At 41.9% G+C, this 15833-nt stretch overlaps 1 protein-coding gene across 1 annotated transcript in view; it reads left to right on the top strand.

Moving 5' to 3' along the window:
- znf704 (zinc finger protein 704) overlaps positions 1 to 9696 on the top strand; it is a 45151-nt gene extending 35455 nt beyond the window's left edge. The window contains exons 3-9 of the mRNA XM_022747334.1: positions 1921 to 2024; positions 3668 to 3945; positions 7036 to 7136; positions 7587 to 7881; positions 8667 to 8801; positions 8895 to 8986; positions 9582 to 9696. Coding sequence (XP_022603055.1) covers positions 1921 to 2024; positions 3668 to 3945; positions 7036 to 7136; positions 7587 to 7881; positions 8667 to 8801; positions 8895 to 8986; positions 9582 to 9696 — 1120 coding nt within the window. The remainder of the gene's footprint in view (positions 1 to 1920; positions 2025 to 3667; positions 3946 to 7035; positions 7137 to 7586; positions 7882 to 8666; positions 8802 to 8894; positions 8987 to 9581) is intronic.
- The last annotated feature ends 6137 nt before the right edge of the window (positions 9697 to 15833 follow it).

Here is a 15833-nt window from a genome sequence, read left to right as displayed (position 1 = left end):
TTCTTTAAAGTCTCATAACGGAATATGTTCACACTTGGGATCAACACATGGACATGGCTAGATTCAACTCAAAGTAGGATGGATAAAACTTAACTCACAGTGAACACTGCAGCATAATCTTTGCAAATACTGTATCTTGACATAAAATATAAAATGATGTGGAACTGTGTCTTGTTGCATTTTTCATCAGGGATCTCTCATTTAAACCAATATTCAACCCCTTGAGTCACTACTTTGTGTTAGAAAAACTTGGCAGCTTTGAGTCTAGTATGTCGTCTTAAATTCATCTGTGTTAGTTTGACACATCTGGAATTTGGGACTTTCTTTCTTTTTTTCTAGGTTTGCTTAAAGCTCGGTCAACTTGGATGGGGAGCATCTGTGCCTGAAAGCCATTTTTAAAATAAATATTGGTAGTCACGTCTTGGCTGTGACTGAGCCACTCAACAAGTTTCACACTGTTGTTCTTAAGCCTCTCCACTGTTGGTTTTGGTTATGCAGTATGTTTTGGGTCGTGTCCTGTTGGAGTGTACATCGCTGCCGCGGTGAAAGGGGCAGTTAAAGTCAATATGTGTCTCCTGTATCTTTCTCAGTCTGATAGTTTACCATTGTGCTTCACAGTGAGATAAAGCACCAGACAGTGAACTGCAACATGACTGAGGAGTTCAATGTTAATTTGATTAGATCCTCCTTGCCTTTAACCTTTCGCATGTGCTTTTTTCTTCTTTTCTTCTTTTCTTTTTTTGCAAGCACCAGACATGCTGTCATAGGCTGTGTTTTTTTTTTTTTTCTGCCTTACAACACAGATACAATATATGTGACGGCCACAGCCACAGCCTTCTGCAGTGCTGTAGTGTCCTTGGCATTGTGGTAGCTTTTATGCCCACATTGCCAGATGCTGCACAAACTGTTTAACGTTATGGAGAACATCTCACATCCTCTCCACCACCTGCTGACAAGGAACACTACAGGAAGTCATTCCTGCCAGCTGCCATCACTCTGTACAATGATTCTCCTCTGTGTCGAGAGAGGGTTTTTACTTGTAAAGGACATGCTGCTCACCTGAACTTTTTATTTGTGATGTTATCATCTGTTTCCATTTTCTGTGACTCTCTATCCTGTATATCTGACTTGCACTAATGTCTCATCTGCCCATGTGTCCATCATCTACTGTCTCTTTAGTGGGCATTTATTTGTTGTTTGACAGGTACTTGGAAAGTAAGAGAGGTTGTTTATTTCAACGGTTTGTCACCCGTACTGTATGTTTACCAATTAAGATGCAGTATAACCTACTATTTGATCCCAGAGGCTAGGAAACCTGGTGATGGCTGATCATGGTTTTTTCCAATGCAGCTGGAGATTTCATCATTGTAATAGAATCGACTTTGATCGTTTGGCTTCCACACACCATCAAAGTCTTGCTCGCTCAGGGACACAACACACACACACACACACACACACACACACACACACTGAATGTTGCGTTAATAGTGAGCATGTACCATAGGTATACTGTCAGTAATAAAGCTATTGTTATCCCTTTGATCACAGGGATTGCCTCTCTAAGGAATACATTCGAGAAGATTAAGACTTCTGTCTTCCAGTGTGTGTTTTCTGTGCGCCAATTAGAAGAGACAAATGTGTGTATTGTGTATAGTTATAGTCTGTCATCGGAGTAGTCTGGATCAGCTAGCATGTGTACTGTGCAGGTGTGCTGTGAGGTGATGTTGATAATACAGGCTTTATGAATGAGATACAAGACCCACAACAGTCTAGTCTATTTTACATTTATTTTTTTTACTGGAGCATTTCAGCTACCGTGTCTGGTTGATCGCATCAGTTGCCCACAACAGACAAAAAACAAGGTGGGAGCAGAAGATGTTAAAGTTCTCATTGTTTTTTGTTTTTTTTGTGTATTCACAGACGGTCAGAGGAGGAAGTGGACATGGACAAGGTGACGGCTGCCATGGTACTGACCAGTCTCTCCACCAGCCCGCTGGTCAGGAGTCCACCTGTCAAAGTCAGCGGTGAGTATCGTAACTGCTAGATGGCTGATTAAGTGAAAATATCCTTTTGACACTGTGGGGTGTTTTTTTACAAATACAATATGCTTTGCTGATTCAAATGAATCTTTGGCTTTGATGTATCATTCTCTCATTTCTCTAGTAAAGAAGAAAGTCTTTAAAAAGTGAATACACAAAAGTAGCTCAGCGTGCACCGGTCATTTGTATGTTCTGCCATACACTGACTTTTCATTCCCTCATGGCGGTTATCTTGTGAATGCATGTGGAAGCTTAGGTTGATAAATTACTGCCACCTGCTGTGCTTTAGGATTCTCTCATCAATGACTTCTGCACATCCACGAAAAAGGCACAATGAGTCTGGATCTCTGCCACTCAACACGGTGGCTGAAATCCAAAGTGCCTCATAACTGCAATCACATGCAACCGCTTAGATAGTCTGTGTAACCGACCAGCTGTCCATTCAACCGAGCAGACATGCAGCCAACCCTCCAACCACCATGCACGTGTTATCACAGTCGCACATTCTCATGCGGTCAGATGTTAAATGTACATCACATACATCATGCACACATGCACAAAGTAGAGTTTAAGTACCAACTGCACAGTTTCATCTTAATGTAGTCGTACAGATGTCACACCCAAGTACACATGTTGAGGATCATACAATGTGTATTTGCATCCGCACACACAGCAGGTTATCATGCGTAATACAAACTGAGTTTCAAGCCAAGCTCAGTGCTGTGATTGATTTTTTTTTCTTTTTTTTTCTCACATTCTCATACATAATATTTTAAAGGAATTAAATATAAGTTCTATCTAAAGGTGTTATCTTGTTAAGTACTTAATAAGCACATATGTAAACATAATATTAGTACATCTTTCAATCAATATTTGCTTTTCTGTACCAAAAAACCAAACATATCAGCAGTTTTCTTATTGTCGGTGAGCCACTTCCTCTTTTATGTAAAACAATGTGCTGAAAAGAAGAAAGAAGCAAGTCTGAGAGGAGAGACACCCCTCCAAGAAGCAGCCCCACTAAACCAAACAAACAGGATCTGCACTTAACTCTCTCACTCAATGTCACACACTCTTACACACACATACTCTGCCCAATGTTTCCCCCAGCCTCCATCATCACAAAGTGAAATGCCTTTTGTAGCTGATATACAAAAGAGACATCTCTTTGATCTAAAAAAAAAAAAAAAACAAGACCTTGGAAGTCTCTCAGCAGAATCACAGAACAGGAAACCTTTCTTTTCTTGTGTCACAGTCAACAGTAGTGCTGTGGGGCTCTTTTGTGTGAGGTGCAAATAAAGCTGAGTGAACTTAATCGAAAGTGTTGATCTCCCATTATTGACAGAGGAACACCCACAATTTGCTGTGGTTTTAGCATCTGCAAATATGAGTGAAGACTGAAGATTTATTGTTAGCTTTACTCTCAGGCTCTATCTATCTTCCTCACTTGTTTTATTTGTGTGCCCAATGTTGTATTTTTCTGTCTGAAACATGGCCAAGGTTGCTAACCTCAATGGGATTTACCTGGTTAGATAAAAGTTAAATTGAAAAAAAAAAAAACTTAATTGGACCTTCCCTCTGTCCTCTTCCACTACCATCCTTGCACTCTCTGTTTCCCTCCATCTTCTCAGAGGGTCTAAGTGGTTCGTGGAAAGACAACAGCTCAGCAGGACCTTTCACCCCATCAAGCAACAGCTCTTCAGGGGGCTACTGGAGCTGGTCTGCCCCCAGCGACCAGTCCAACCCTTCCACACCTTCCCCACCGCTCTCCGCTGACAGCTTGAAGCCATTCCGAGTACCCAGCCTGGGTGGTGTGGGGCCCGGCCCCGCAGGACCTGAAGACCCCAGCCTTGACGACCAGGACGGCAGCAGCCTGCTCTTTGATGAGCCCATCCCTCGCAAGCGCAAGGTGAATAGTGTAGAACACATCTGCACACAAGTGCATCAGAACGCCGCCTACTAAATCTCACCTGGGTCGATTCCTGGTTTAATCCCCGCTGCTCTCAAAGATCACGTTTATTGTGTTTTAATACTGAAACAGAGTCATGGTTTAGTTGTTCTCAGGTACATTTGTTCTGATCTGTACAAGGATGAAATCGTTTTTTAATCACTATTCATACACTACCCGTCAGCACTGTTATCAAAGCATTACTGACTGATTTTAAATGAGTGATCACAGAGTGGGTTAGAAGCCAGAAAGTTTTCTTCTCAGTGTGACTGTCGGGAGTATGTCTGAGCAGCCTACATCATTGTTTTCTGAACATTCTGGTTTTCCATTTACACAACCTTTTTTTTTTTAAAGGTTTGTTTTTAGATATAAAAAAATGCAGTGGGGATATGGCTGAGTGTGGATGGAAGGCCAAAATAATAAACCTCTAAAGAGTTTTTTTTAGAAGCAATTTTCTCACAGGCTGTAAGTTCCAAATAAACTGCCCAGTTACCACTTCCAATTCTCACAGTTTCTCTGAAATTTAAATTGTTTTGTTGTCTTGACCTTATGTGCCCTAGAAATAGTCGCAGCCTTATTGTAAGAATTTCTTTTAGTATGGTGTGGAGCTGTCATAGATTCACTTGTTAAAGCTGTTTAAAAGAGACTGGAAGCAGTTCTCCTGATAACAGGCAGATCTCTCAGTAAGAAAAAGGTGAGGAGCTTGTCTTTGAGATGCTGTCAGATGTACATGAGGTGGTTGATTCCCCTCTCCAACAATAACCACTAAAGGTTATGGATGTACTTTAGATGGAGTGATAGGAAGAGATGAAAATGGGACAGGAAGGGACACACAACCTTTTGCCGCTGTGGTAGTTTTGTCTTATACAGATGTTATTAGCACAACACACATACATACTGTGCACTCTTTCCTTCTCACTCATCATTTCGCCTCGTCTCATTTCTACACACACCACTGACAGCTCATCACATCCACAGCTCAGTGTCACTCATTATTTTTTCAGATGTATATTGCCTCGCTCTCTCTCTCTAGCTTTGTTTCGTTCTCCTTATCAGTGCTAGTTTGTCGTTCGCTGTCAGTATCATCCATCTCTCCCTCCTGTGACTCTCTCTCCCTTTTTCTTCCTCACTATGTTTCCCGGGCTGTCCTGTGCTTTTTCCCCCTCTCCCCTCGCTCTGTATGTGTGTGTCCTCCCCAGACATTTGCCCTTCATAATTACTTCTCAGCCTTCACATGCAGCTGCTCCGCAACCGCAGTAATGATTTTAATACCCGCTACAGCAAACATAAAGATCCTGCCGGCTTCATGGCTCCTCTAAAAATCAATAAAGACTCTTGGGTGAGCTCCACATTGGCACAAAGCACTGTATTAATTGGGGACTTATCACAAAAAAGGGCAGGGAGAGGGAGAGGGAGACATTATGAAGGAATGAGGAAGAGAAAGGAAGGTTGTGGATGAAGAATTAACAGGAACTACAGCAAAAAGAGAATGGAGCATGGCTGGAGACAAAACAGTTTCTGTAAAAGCTTTGATAACAATGTAGTTGGCTGACATAAACACACACACACCCACACACACACACACACACACTATATACAGTATGCGATGCCAAGGTTTCACATGAAATTATCTACATGCTCCCCTTGTGCTCTCGCTTCTCTCCTGGCAAGACAATACCGTTTGGAGCTCCGGATTTAATTAACTGTGAAATGCTTCTTTAAAGGGAATAACACACACACACACTTACACACAAAAAAACATGCTTTTGTTACCCAAATACAAAACAATGCACAGGGGACAGATGATTGTTGTGTGTGAATGCATTTCTGCAAGGAGGAGGATAATTTGAAAAAAAGAAACAACATCTTGTCAAAATTAAATCAGCCCCCTCAACAATAGTTTGATAGACGGGCCTATAAGACCATTTATAATGGCTCAGAGCAGGGGAGCGGGAGGGCAGAGAGAAAGCTCACAGGGCTTATCACTCCATGAAGAACAATGTAAAGTCTCTGTAGGAGGCCGATGGTGTAATTACAGTAGACGGAAAAAAGATACAGGAGCATCGTCATCTCACAACCAGAAATATTTACTGTTATTTGGCCTCACTCAGCTGTTACTTAAAAGCGTGTTCAGAATAGCTCCATGTAAGGATGTTATACTAAAGCTGTTTGTCCATCATTAGCACATTCCAACTAAAGCAAAGATGAAGGTGAATAAACTGTGATTTTGAATAAATTCTTTACTGATGTGATGAAGTGGCACTTGGCCAAAGATCATGATCAACATTAATCAACAGAAGATTAACCAGGTAAATCTACCACACTCCATTATACGTATTCACATAATGATTATTTATTAAAGAAACACTGTTGGCTTCAGATTTACAAATAGATTCATAGTAAATTGACACATGTAAATGTGGTTTTATTCCAAAGAAAAAAACAAGAATGACAGACAATATTGTTGTTTGAATTACAATACTAGTATATACTCAGATATAACCTGTACTGGATCCTGAAACAGCCAGTACGTGAGTCTATGCACCGATCTGATATCACGTAATGTATTGATAAACTCACACTCAGATAAAACGACAGCTTTCCTGGAAATCAATCAATCAATTCTTTGCCGCTCAAAAATAATAAGCTACAACAGTTTTAAATTCTTTTTCCACATGTTGTCAAGTGTAAAAAGATCCAAAATGAACTCTGTAAGCAAACTACTTGATTACTATTAACAAATTATTTAAACAGCATTTGTGTGGGAATGATTCTGTCCCAAGCTTTTTGATCAAGGTTGATCACTGAAAAAGAGAGATTCTAAAGCATGAATGAACAGCTCAGGAAGTTTATCTGCACACTTTTGTGTGTCAGCGATGGTGGTGGCAGATAAGAAAGGTCACGTCCTCCAAGGTGAGAAATTTGCTTGTCTGTGATTATAAAGGCGTGCTGCATCATGAGGTCACCATCTCTTTCTGTCACCGTTGGAAACATTTGTGAGCTCTATGTGTTTTCTGACTGCAGCTGCCGTCTGTTGTGTGTTTCCCGCAGAACTCCATGAAGGTGATGTTCAAGTGCCTGTGGAAGAACTGTGGCAAGGTGCTGAGTACTGCTGCTGGTATCCAGAGACACATCCGCACCATCCACCTGGGGTAAGACACCGACACACAAACACATACAGATGCTGCATATCTGATCTACTGTCCACTCAAACCCTCAAAACACCTCTGTCTTTTTTCAACCAGCTTCATTGTCAAAACAGCAGGTTAATAGCTGATTGATTTTCATGACTGGCACTGAGTTTGAGAGGGAGGTGACAAGTGAAGGAAAAAGAGCAAGGCAGAGAACAGTGACATCAGATGGATCACACTTTTAGACTTTCAGTTAAATGAAGGGCTTCTCCGTCCTACACTGATCAAGTGAAGATGACTGTTTTGTTGGATGGAGAGTGACATTAATGTTGCAGGGGAGCAGGTTTTGATCGCTTGGACATGTGGAGTAATCAGCATTTGTATTAAAACCTATTCTTGTTTTCCTCTTTTTATTTTCTTCCTTCCTTCCTTTCGCCTCTCACCGTCTGCACCTTCTATTTCTGTTTTCAGACGTAGCTGTGACTCAGACTGCAGTGACGGTGAGGAGGACTTCTACTACACGGAGATCAAGCTCAACACGGACTCGGTGGCCGACGGGCTCAGCAGCCTTTCCCCCGTGTCGCCCTCCGTCCTCTCAACCCCTCCTCCTCCCCCCTCCCCTCTCCCCTCCCTGAGCCAGCTGTCAGACTCCCACAGACCCCCGCAGTCCTCTGACACCAAGGAGCCTCACGCTGGTGGCACCACCCCGCTCAGCCGCTCTGCGCCCAGCGCTCTCTACCTCATCCACACGGACCACGCCTACCAGGTGAGCGCGTGCACATGTACACACAGATTAAGATCAATGTACAACACACACGCTCAAACTCAACATGAAGGTAAAAGATCAATGCACTCTCTGGATCAATATACACGCCACAGCACAATTATCTACACACAAAATGCACATATTATCTCTCACACACTACTATCAGGGTCCTCATTACCCTGATTATGTGTCGCAATGTTTACAAAAAACGAATGATGTCACAGCAACTAGTGGTCTCTCGCTCCCGTTAGCAGCTATTCAACAGTTGACGCATAACAACACAGCAGCAGGTTTGAACAGTTAATTGTAGGTGGAATAATGACACATCATCAGTTCAGTTTTAAGCTAAAATGAGCTTCATTGAAGAGTTTCTTTTTCTTTTTTTTTACAATGTGTGATATCTGAAGACTGCTCTGGAAAAATTCTTTCACAAGTAGTTTGGGAAATTACCTGTGTTTAACTGATGTCAAAGAATTGTCCCTTCACAAAATAAAGAAATTTGCACAAACCTAGATAGTGTTGCACAGAGCTCCAGTTTTTCTTTTGAGCCGTAATAAAAATAATTCATTTTATTTTAAACAGTTTTCTCTAAAAGAAAAAAGTGCTACAATTTAAAAGTGCGGCAAACAAACAAAGACAAGAAAGGGCAGGACAAGACTTAGAAATCAGAGCTTTGTGAATTAAAAGGGATTTGGAGCAAAAGCAGAAAGTTGTTCCACAGCTGTTGCACCAGTTAGCTAGAGGCAGAAAATAATGCCATTTTGACCTTTGACCTTTGCCTACAGGCCACGGCTCCAGTGTCCATCCCGTGCAGCAGCAGTAACTCGGCCGGCTCAGCATCCACCAGCTTCACTCCCACCAACAGCTCCAGCTTTAGCATCTCCTGGCAGTCGCCACCCGTCACCTTCACCGGGAACACGGTGAGGACCACACATTTATTCTCAGCCTCAGCAGTTACACACATAATTGCTGTTGTGGATTTTCATGATTGCAGTTGTGTCCTCCCTCTGCAGGTGTCTCCCAGTAAAAGCCAGGGATTTGGTGAACAGCGCTCCCAGACCATCGCCGTCCTCTCCTCCCCTCCCAGAGCCACCACTGCCCTCAGGTACTGCAGCCTGGCAGTTTTAATTAAAGACCAAATTAAAGGAAGGCACAGCTCAAATATTACAAAGAATCAACTCAAATTAAAGCTGAAGCATCTAATATGATTTTCTGCTTAGATCAGACCTCAACACGTGAAAAAAGTAAAAGATGAAAAACAGAATATTGACTCTTATAAAATAGGTCAGTTACTTGATTAGTCAGCTCAGTTCAGCTTCTGATTCGCTTAATCCACTTCAATGAGTAACCAAGCTGTTTTAGATTGCATTGTTTGTTTTGTGTCTTATTAATTACATCAGGACACAAATGATCAAGTAAGACTTAATCAGAGCTAAAGTGAACAAGGCAGTGTGATGCTAATGGTAATTGAAGCTGCATTGTTCTCTATTGATGGTTGTTTGCTTGTAATTAGAAATAAAATACATTCCCATGTGGCTGTGACTAGTTCAACATTTTGGGAAATATGCTTTGTGAGTTTCAGGTGGAGAGTTGGGTGAGAGGTTTGATACCACTCTTATATGTGTTCATTAGATACAAGTCTACAGTCAAACAGCTGTTGGTTATAAACATCTCTCATTCTCCATATCTCCTCTCCTCAGTCGGAAGGTGCGTGGCGAGGGGAAGAAGTGCCGTAAGGTGTACGGGATGGAGAACCGCGACATGTGGTGCACTGCCTGCCGCTGGAAAAAGGCCTGTCAGAGATTCACCGACTGAGCGTACCCCACCGACGCAACGCCATGCCACGCCAACGGGAACTGCTGCCTTTCGCCAGAGAAAGAGGGGGGAGGGGCGTCATTTTGCATGCATTTGGTTTTCTTCAACTCAAAATCTCAACGTCTCCCGTCAAGCTCCGGCGCTCGCTCACCCTCAGCTCCACCTAACCATTCCAGCTGTGGAAGCAACCGAAGGACAGCGGGGTCACCTTTTACATTGCCATCTGGGATTTCCAGTACTGCCTCACCATTCCCATCATTCCCAGTTTTGGGAAACCCCAGTGCAGCTAAACAGTGTAAAGAAAAAATCTATCTTAAGATTTCTGCGGTTTTTTTATGTTGGGTTCAGTGTTGCATCTTTCTATGTTTTGTAAAGCTCTGGTTTTTAAATGGAAAGTCTAGTCAAAGAAGGGGTCCAGAAAAAAAGGCCAACAGGTTTTTTTGTGTGTTTTGTCAAAAGAAAAAAAACTTCACTTTTTTATCCAAAAAAAGAATGAACCTCTTTGCTGCAGTTTTAGAAGAAAGTTATGAAAAAGCATGGAGGTAAAACTCAGTTTTTGTTATTCCTTCAACTTGTTCATCTCTTCTTTTATTTCTGGACTTTTTGTGGTGATCTTTTATCACCGACATCACAGCCTCTCCCGGACTCTCACCTGTTCTTCACTCCTGACAGCCCCGAGGGAATGTACGGCAGAGCCGGGAAAGGCAGGTTGACAGGTAGAAAGAAAAGGAGGAAGAGAGACACACAAGGTGAATGATCAATGCAAAAAAGATACAATTTACAGTCAGGGAAAGCAGATGGGCCATGCCAGTGATTTACCACAACAGCATTCACACACACAAACACACACACACACACACACACACACACACACACACACACACACACACAAACACAGCTATTTCCACACAATCATAACAGAAGATGGGAACTGTTTTTTATGTCACTTTTTTATCCAGTTGATTCCTTTTCTTTGCTTTATCAGGGATGTGATTCTAACGAAAGCAAAAACCAGCAGCTAAAACTTGGGGTTATACTGTAAACAGCACTATCTCAATAGCTTCTCTTTTTCATTACACATGACAACTTTGCAACCAAAAACTCCTTCATCTTGTTCTTTATGTTTTTGGATCTTGTTAAGGTGCCATGTTTACTGTCGTTGATGTTGGGGGAGGGGGGGGGGTTGCAAAACCAAGACTGTTTACCTACCAACTGCTCAAGAAAGACCTTCCTGAGAGCACGGGAATCATGAAGTCAGCAGAGAGCGAGGCCATAAAAAGATAAACATCTTTCACTACATACAGAGACAACATGCCCTCCCCCTCACCCAACCTATACACCTTCCCAAAGGGAACAAAATAACTTTGTGTTTACTTACATCGCAGAGGTGCATCTTTATGACCTGTTAACCAAAGGGGGGGGGCTGAAAACCAAAAGTGAGGCACTTGCACTGTATGTGCGGAACGGAGCACTTGGTACCTTTTGTTAACACCTGTGGTTACTTTTAGAGAGTTGAAGATGTCTTCAGATATCCCCCACTATGCTCTCTCCATTTCCTGCTTAATTGGTTATAAAAGGAGGTAACTCAAAAAACCCCAGATATGGCTACTCCCCCTTTTTGAACCATTATTTGCTCCAAGGCTTTTGGAGAATGGTGGAGAAAGTTACTAGCACTTGATTATTTGCTGTTTAACGTGCACTGCACCTTTCATTTACTTGGCACCATGCAAGCAAAGCTTTGACTCGAGCTTTCATTGGTGTCATTGTGATCGGCACGTGACCTTGTTACTGATGAGGTGAAAAGAGGTTAAGAGTGGGATTGGTGAAAATAATGCGGTTATCTGATTTGTCATTTGAATTTGTTCATTTGAATTCCAGCCTCCTTGTTGGCTCAAAGGCAGGAAACAAAATCACAAGGCCAAATCGTTTACAGATGTTCACTTTGTAGTGATAGATGGACCAGCTCTTTTGTCACCTGGGGCTGCGTTCTACTTTATTACAATGTAGTTAAAGGGATCGAAGTGTCCCATGTTCCAGTTAAGACAGGTGTTCCTGCCAACAGGGACATTGTGATTTTGTTTTTGCATTTACTCTCTGCATTATATGAAATTTGTCTGAATGCACGCTGAAAATCTTTATTGGCATTTCTGTCACACACACACACACACACACACACACACACACACACACACAGTCCTTTATTTTACACCAGAATTCTTCAAAAACCAACACCAGCTAATAAACTCACACATTCGTCCATCGTAATATTAAGTACTTCCGCACCTGGAAACCGTAGCTCTGTTATGTTTGCTCAGCTGTTTCTATTTTGTCTATTTTTTTTTAGGGCTCTTCATGTATATATGTAGTTCTTGTATTTTCTCTAAGCTCCATGTTTATGACCAATTACCTTAGTCATTTCATCTGCCACCTTACGAACAAGACAGGTTCAAGTATGATGTTGCGTGAGGAAATAATGTGCTGTTCAACCTGTCAGGCTTCTGTTGTTTTGATTATAGGGATAGCCTTAAAGTCACTCTTAAAAATAATTATGCTTCTTCTATGTCATTACATTGATGTTGCAGTAAGAAATATTTAGATTATCTCAAAACTGGTTTTCCATTGTATTATGTGAACGTATTATTGTTTAAGAAAAGACAAATCTATATATACGTAAAGAACAATGTTGGAATTTAAAGTCAAAGCAAAAAAAGATGTTGATTTGGCTGTTTTTATTTTTTTCATATATATATGTGTATATATATATATATATATACATATACATATATATATATATATGAATATATATATATATACACTGTTTATGAGTTTTGTTTTCATGTTCTGCCGAAGGAAATTTTTGTGGCTCAAAGGAAGCCCAGACATACTTTTCAATGCAAGCCAGGCTTGTTATGCTCTTTTCAGTGAGTGTGACCTGCACGCTCCCGCCTGGAGCTTCATCACGTCACACTCCCCCCGCTGCTGTGCGCTGCTTACGGTCGAAAACAGTTGATTAAAACCTTTATCTTATTTCCAATTCTCTCTCTACCCGTATACGCCGGCCCACTTGCAATTAGTTTAGATTGACATCTTCGCCCAGTGTGTGCACGTCGCGCGCATTTCTGTGTGTGAACGTGAAAGGACCCCTGGCGAAGTATGCGGGCTGCCACTGAAGCACGGTGCTCTGCTCCTCCCAAGGAGTTACACACCTTTGTTCAAACTGGCCCTTGGCAAATTCCCCTTTCAGGGTGTGGTTGGTCGAGCCCGCTGCGATGCTCTTTGACAAACCAACACTTTGGAGTAGTTCAAGGATGTTTTTGTTGGGTCCCAGACGTCAGTGGCCAAAGTGACTGATGCTTATTTGTAACTCCATGCAGCTTCCCACTGCCCTTTCTCCATCATTGTGGTGCTTCATGTTTGTGTTCGGACCGTCTCTCCTAGCCATTGGTGTGTGGAGCAATCTGGCAGCCAATAAGATCCTGTCAGGGTTCTGTCCAGGAACAAGTCCCTACAGTAGTTCGGGTCATTCAGAGCACTGGATAGTTTAAGTGGCAGCATCTCCAGGCAGCTCATTTTAAAAAGAAGTTCTCTCCGGATGCTCATCCTAGGTCATTGCTGTTTTGATCAAATGGCTAATGATAAGATTTGGCAAAATAAGCTAAACTCCCCCCCAAAAGGGATAATCCAAATTACCTCAAAAGGATATTTGCCTGCCATTTTCTCAAACCCGTCCATCCTCTCATAGATCAGTGAGGAACTTGGGATTTGTTCATGGACTGGGACCTGGCCTGCATCGTTGTACTGAGAACCATCTCGGTCCCATTCCACTTCCAATGGCAACAAAGATGGCCTTAGCATGAAGGTGTTTTCAGAGACACTCAGCCCAGGCCTGTCTTTGCAATGTACATACTGGTGCTGTGGCCTCGGCAGGGAGAAATGGAGTGCTATATTCCGCACGTGCATGTTTTCCCATTGTCCTCTGGATTCATTCCTAACTCCATTTTGTACACTATGTATGCTGTAGAACATGAAATAAAAACACCCTGCCTCAAGTCAAGTGCCCGACACAAGTTAGTGAGGGGTTCCTTCTCCTGCTCCCCTCTCAGTGATGGTTTTATTTTGGTGATGCCTGTTCTCCAGTTTTGGGGTTCATAATAGAAGAGCAAAATGGAAGAATTGCACATAGAATATGAAATGAGTTCATTTGTGGTAGGAGCAACATTTATACGTCCGAACATCAGGGGAATACTTTCAGTAAATCCCAAATAACATAAAAAATAGCAACATTCAAATTAAGCTCAAACAGTTCCATTTGCCTCAACTTCGGAAGCAGCCAGTGTGCCGAGTTTCCATTTATTATTGTCCTGGAGCTTTTTGACCATATTGTACAGTTCTTACATCAGCAAAGTGTATGAGTTTTCCTCAACTATAGATGGATAAACTTTCCATCGATTCTCGTCATTTCAGAACACTAGGCAAATTTAAATTCTGCTGAAATATCAGTATAAATATTACTGAAAGTACCAAAAAGATAAAAGTACTCATTGACGCCAGAACGACCCCTTTCACAATAATATATTTCATATATAATTATTGGGATTATGCCTGACACATTGTTGCAACTGTTTAAACATGGCGCTAATCTGAATACGTCAGCAATCTTGGGTAGCTAAATCCAGTCTCATTATAAATTATTAGTTGAAAATATTTTTAATACCGTTTAATATGAATGCTGCAAAAGTAACCTGTTACTTTCCACCACTCGCTGATGAAGACATGCCATTCCGGTTCTAAAAGCTCCAGAGGAGGACTAAATAGGCCCTGAGTTGGACAATTTTGTTGTTTTGGTAAAAGCGTAACATCCACATTGTTTTCCGAGAGCATATTGCCAGTATTGAAAATTAAACATGGAAGGCTACTAATAGTGACAATAGTGCTCGTAGATTTTGGATTTCTTGGCTCAAACATTTGGCAAAGTGAGAGGATTGGAAAAATCAATATCTTCGCCCGATATGAAGTCCTGGCAACGTCATAGAAACACGTTGTAGACAATTCGTGAATAATTGGCTTCCCTTTTTTCGGCAAATCGTACGTCACTACCCACAAGCAGCATGGCCAACCAAAGCGGGACTCATGACACTTCATATTTTACTCTCCAAATGACACCCTAATGGTGCCACTGACCAATCCATAACAGCCACTGGCTATCATGCTCCACTGATCTGATCAGCTAGTTTATTTCATATTAGAGGCAAACTGAAGCTCTCGGCCCTGAAACCTGCGGGGGAAGCCAGAGCGAAACATGAGTCAGAACGGCCGTCATTATAAAATGTTGCACAGCAGAATTAAAATGTGGCATCAAAGGAAGCACAATAGGCGGTCTTGTTGCTCTAAGTGAGGGTTGAACTATTGAATACTTATGAGGACTTTTTTTTTCTGTCAAATGGAGCAGGCAAGTGGCTGGTGTGGCTTTTGTTGCTCTGGTGTGGTTTACCCCCCGTGCTGCGCCTATTAAAGGGCTGAGCATTTCGCCGTGATTATAAGCTTGAGTAAAACATCGATAGCATATTTCTGCTTACGGACGCTTATAAAAAATCACGCTCTTGTGGAGTTCATAGTGAGGGATCTTAGATGTATATGTCCTCAACACACTAACGAAACACACACCACACGCACCACATTATGTCATGCACGGCTTGTCAGCATAGTACTGAGCGCAGTGGATGGCTTTCCAACAGCAGTTCATGTCGTCTGACAGTTATTATAAGAATTCCGCTGCTTATGTACCGTGATCCTCTACCTGAATCAACTATTTTATATACGCAAGACTCTGTTTTGTTGACAAGAGGCTGACACTTATTAAACCTCTATAGTCACCCAAGTAGAGTCAAATATGCTACAATATATACGGATTAAGCTGCACCGTACACTATATACTTCACAATAGACGTCTTGCTACAAGTATCAGTGTATCAGTATTTGATGTGATAGTCCTGACTTCTAATACTTCTCAAAAATTCCTTCTTATTTCCGGTTTTATTTTCACACCGTCAGTCAAGTTTAAAGCTGACGGTTGTTGCCTTATAGTCAGGAGTCGTCGTCCCCCCCCCACACCCTTGTAGTTGTCAGACACAGCCGGC

The sequence above is a fragment of the Seriola dumerili genome, unplaced genomic scaffold (genome assembly GCF_002260705.1).
Source record: "Seriola dumerili isolate Sdu_G_001 unplaced genomic scaffold, Sdu_1.0 BDQW01000110.1, whole genome shotgun sequence".
NCBI lineage: Eukaryota > Metazoa > Chordata > Actinopteri > Carangiformes > Carangidae > Seriola > Seriola dumerili.
This window is presented reverse-complemented; position numbering and strand designations above follow the sequence as displayed.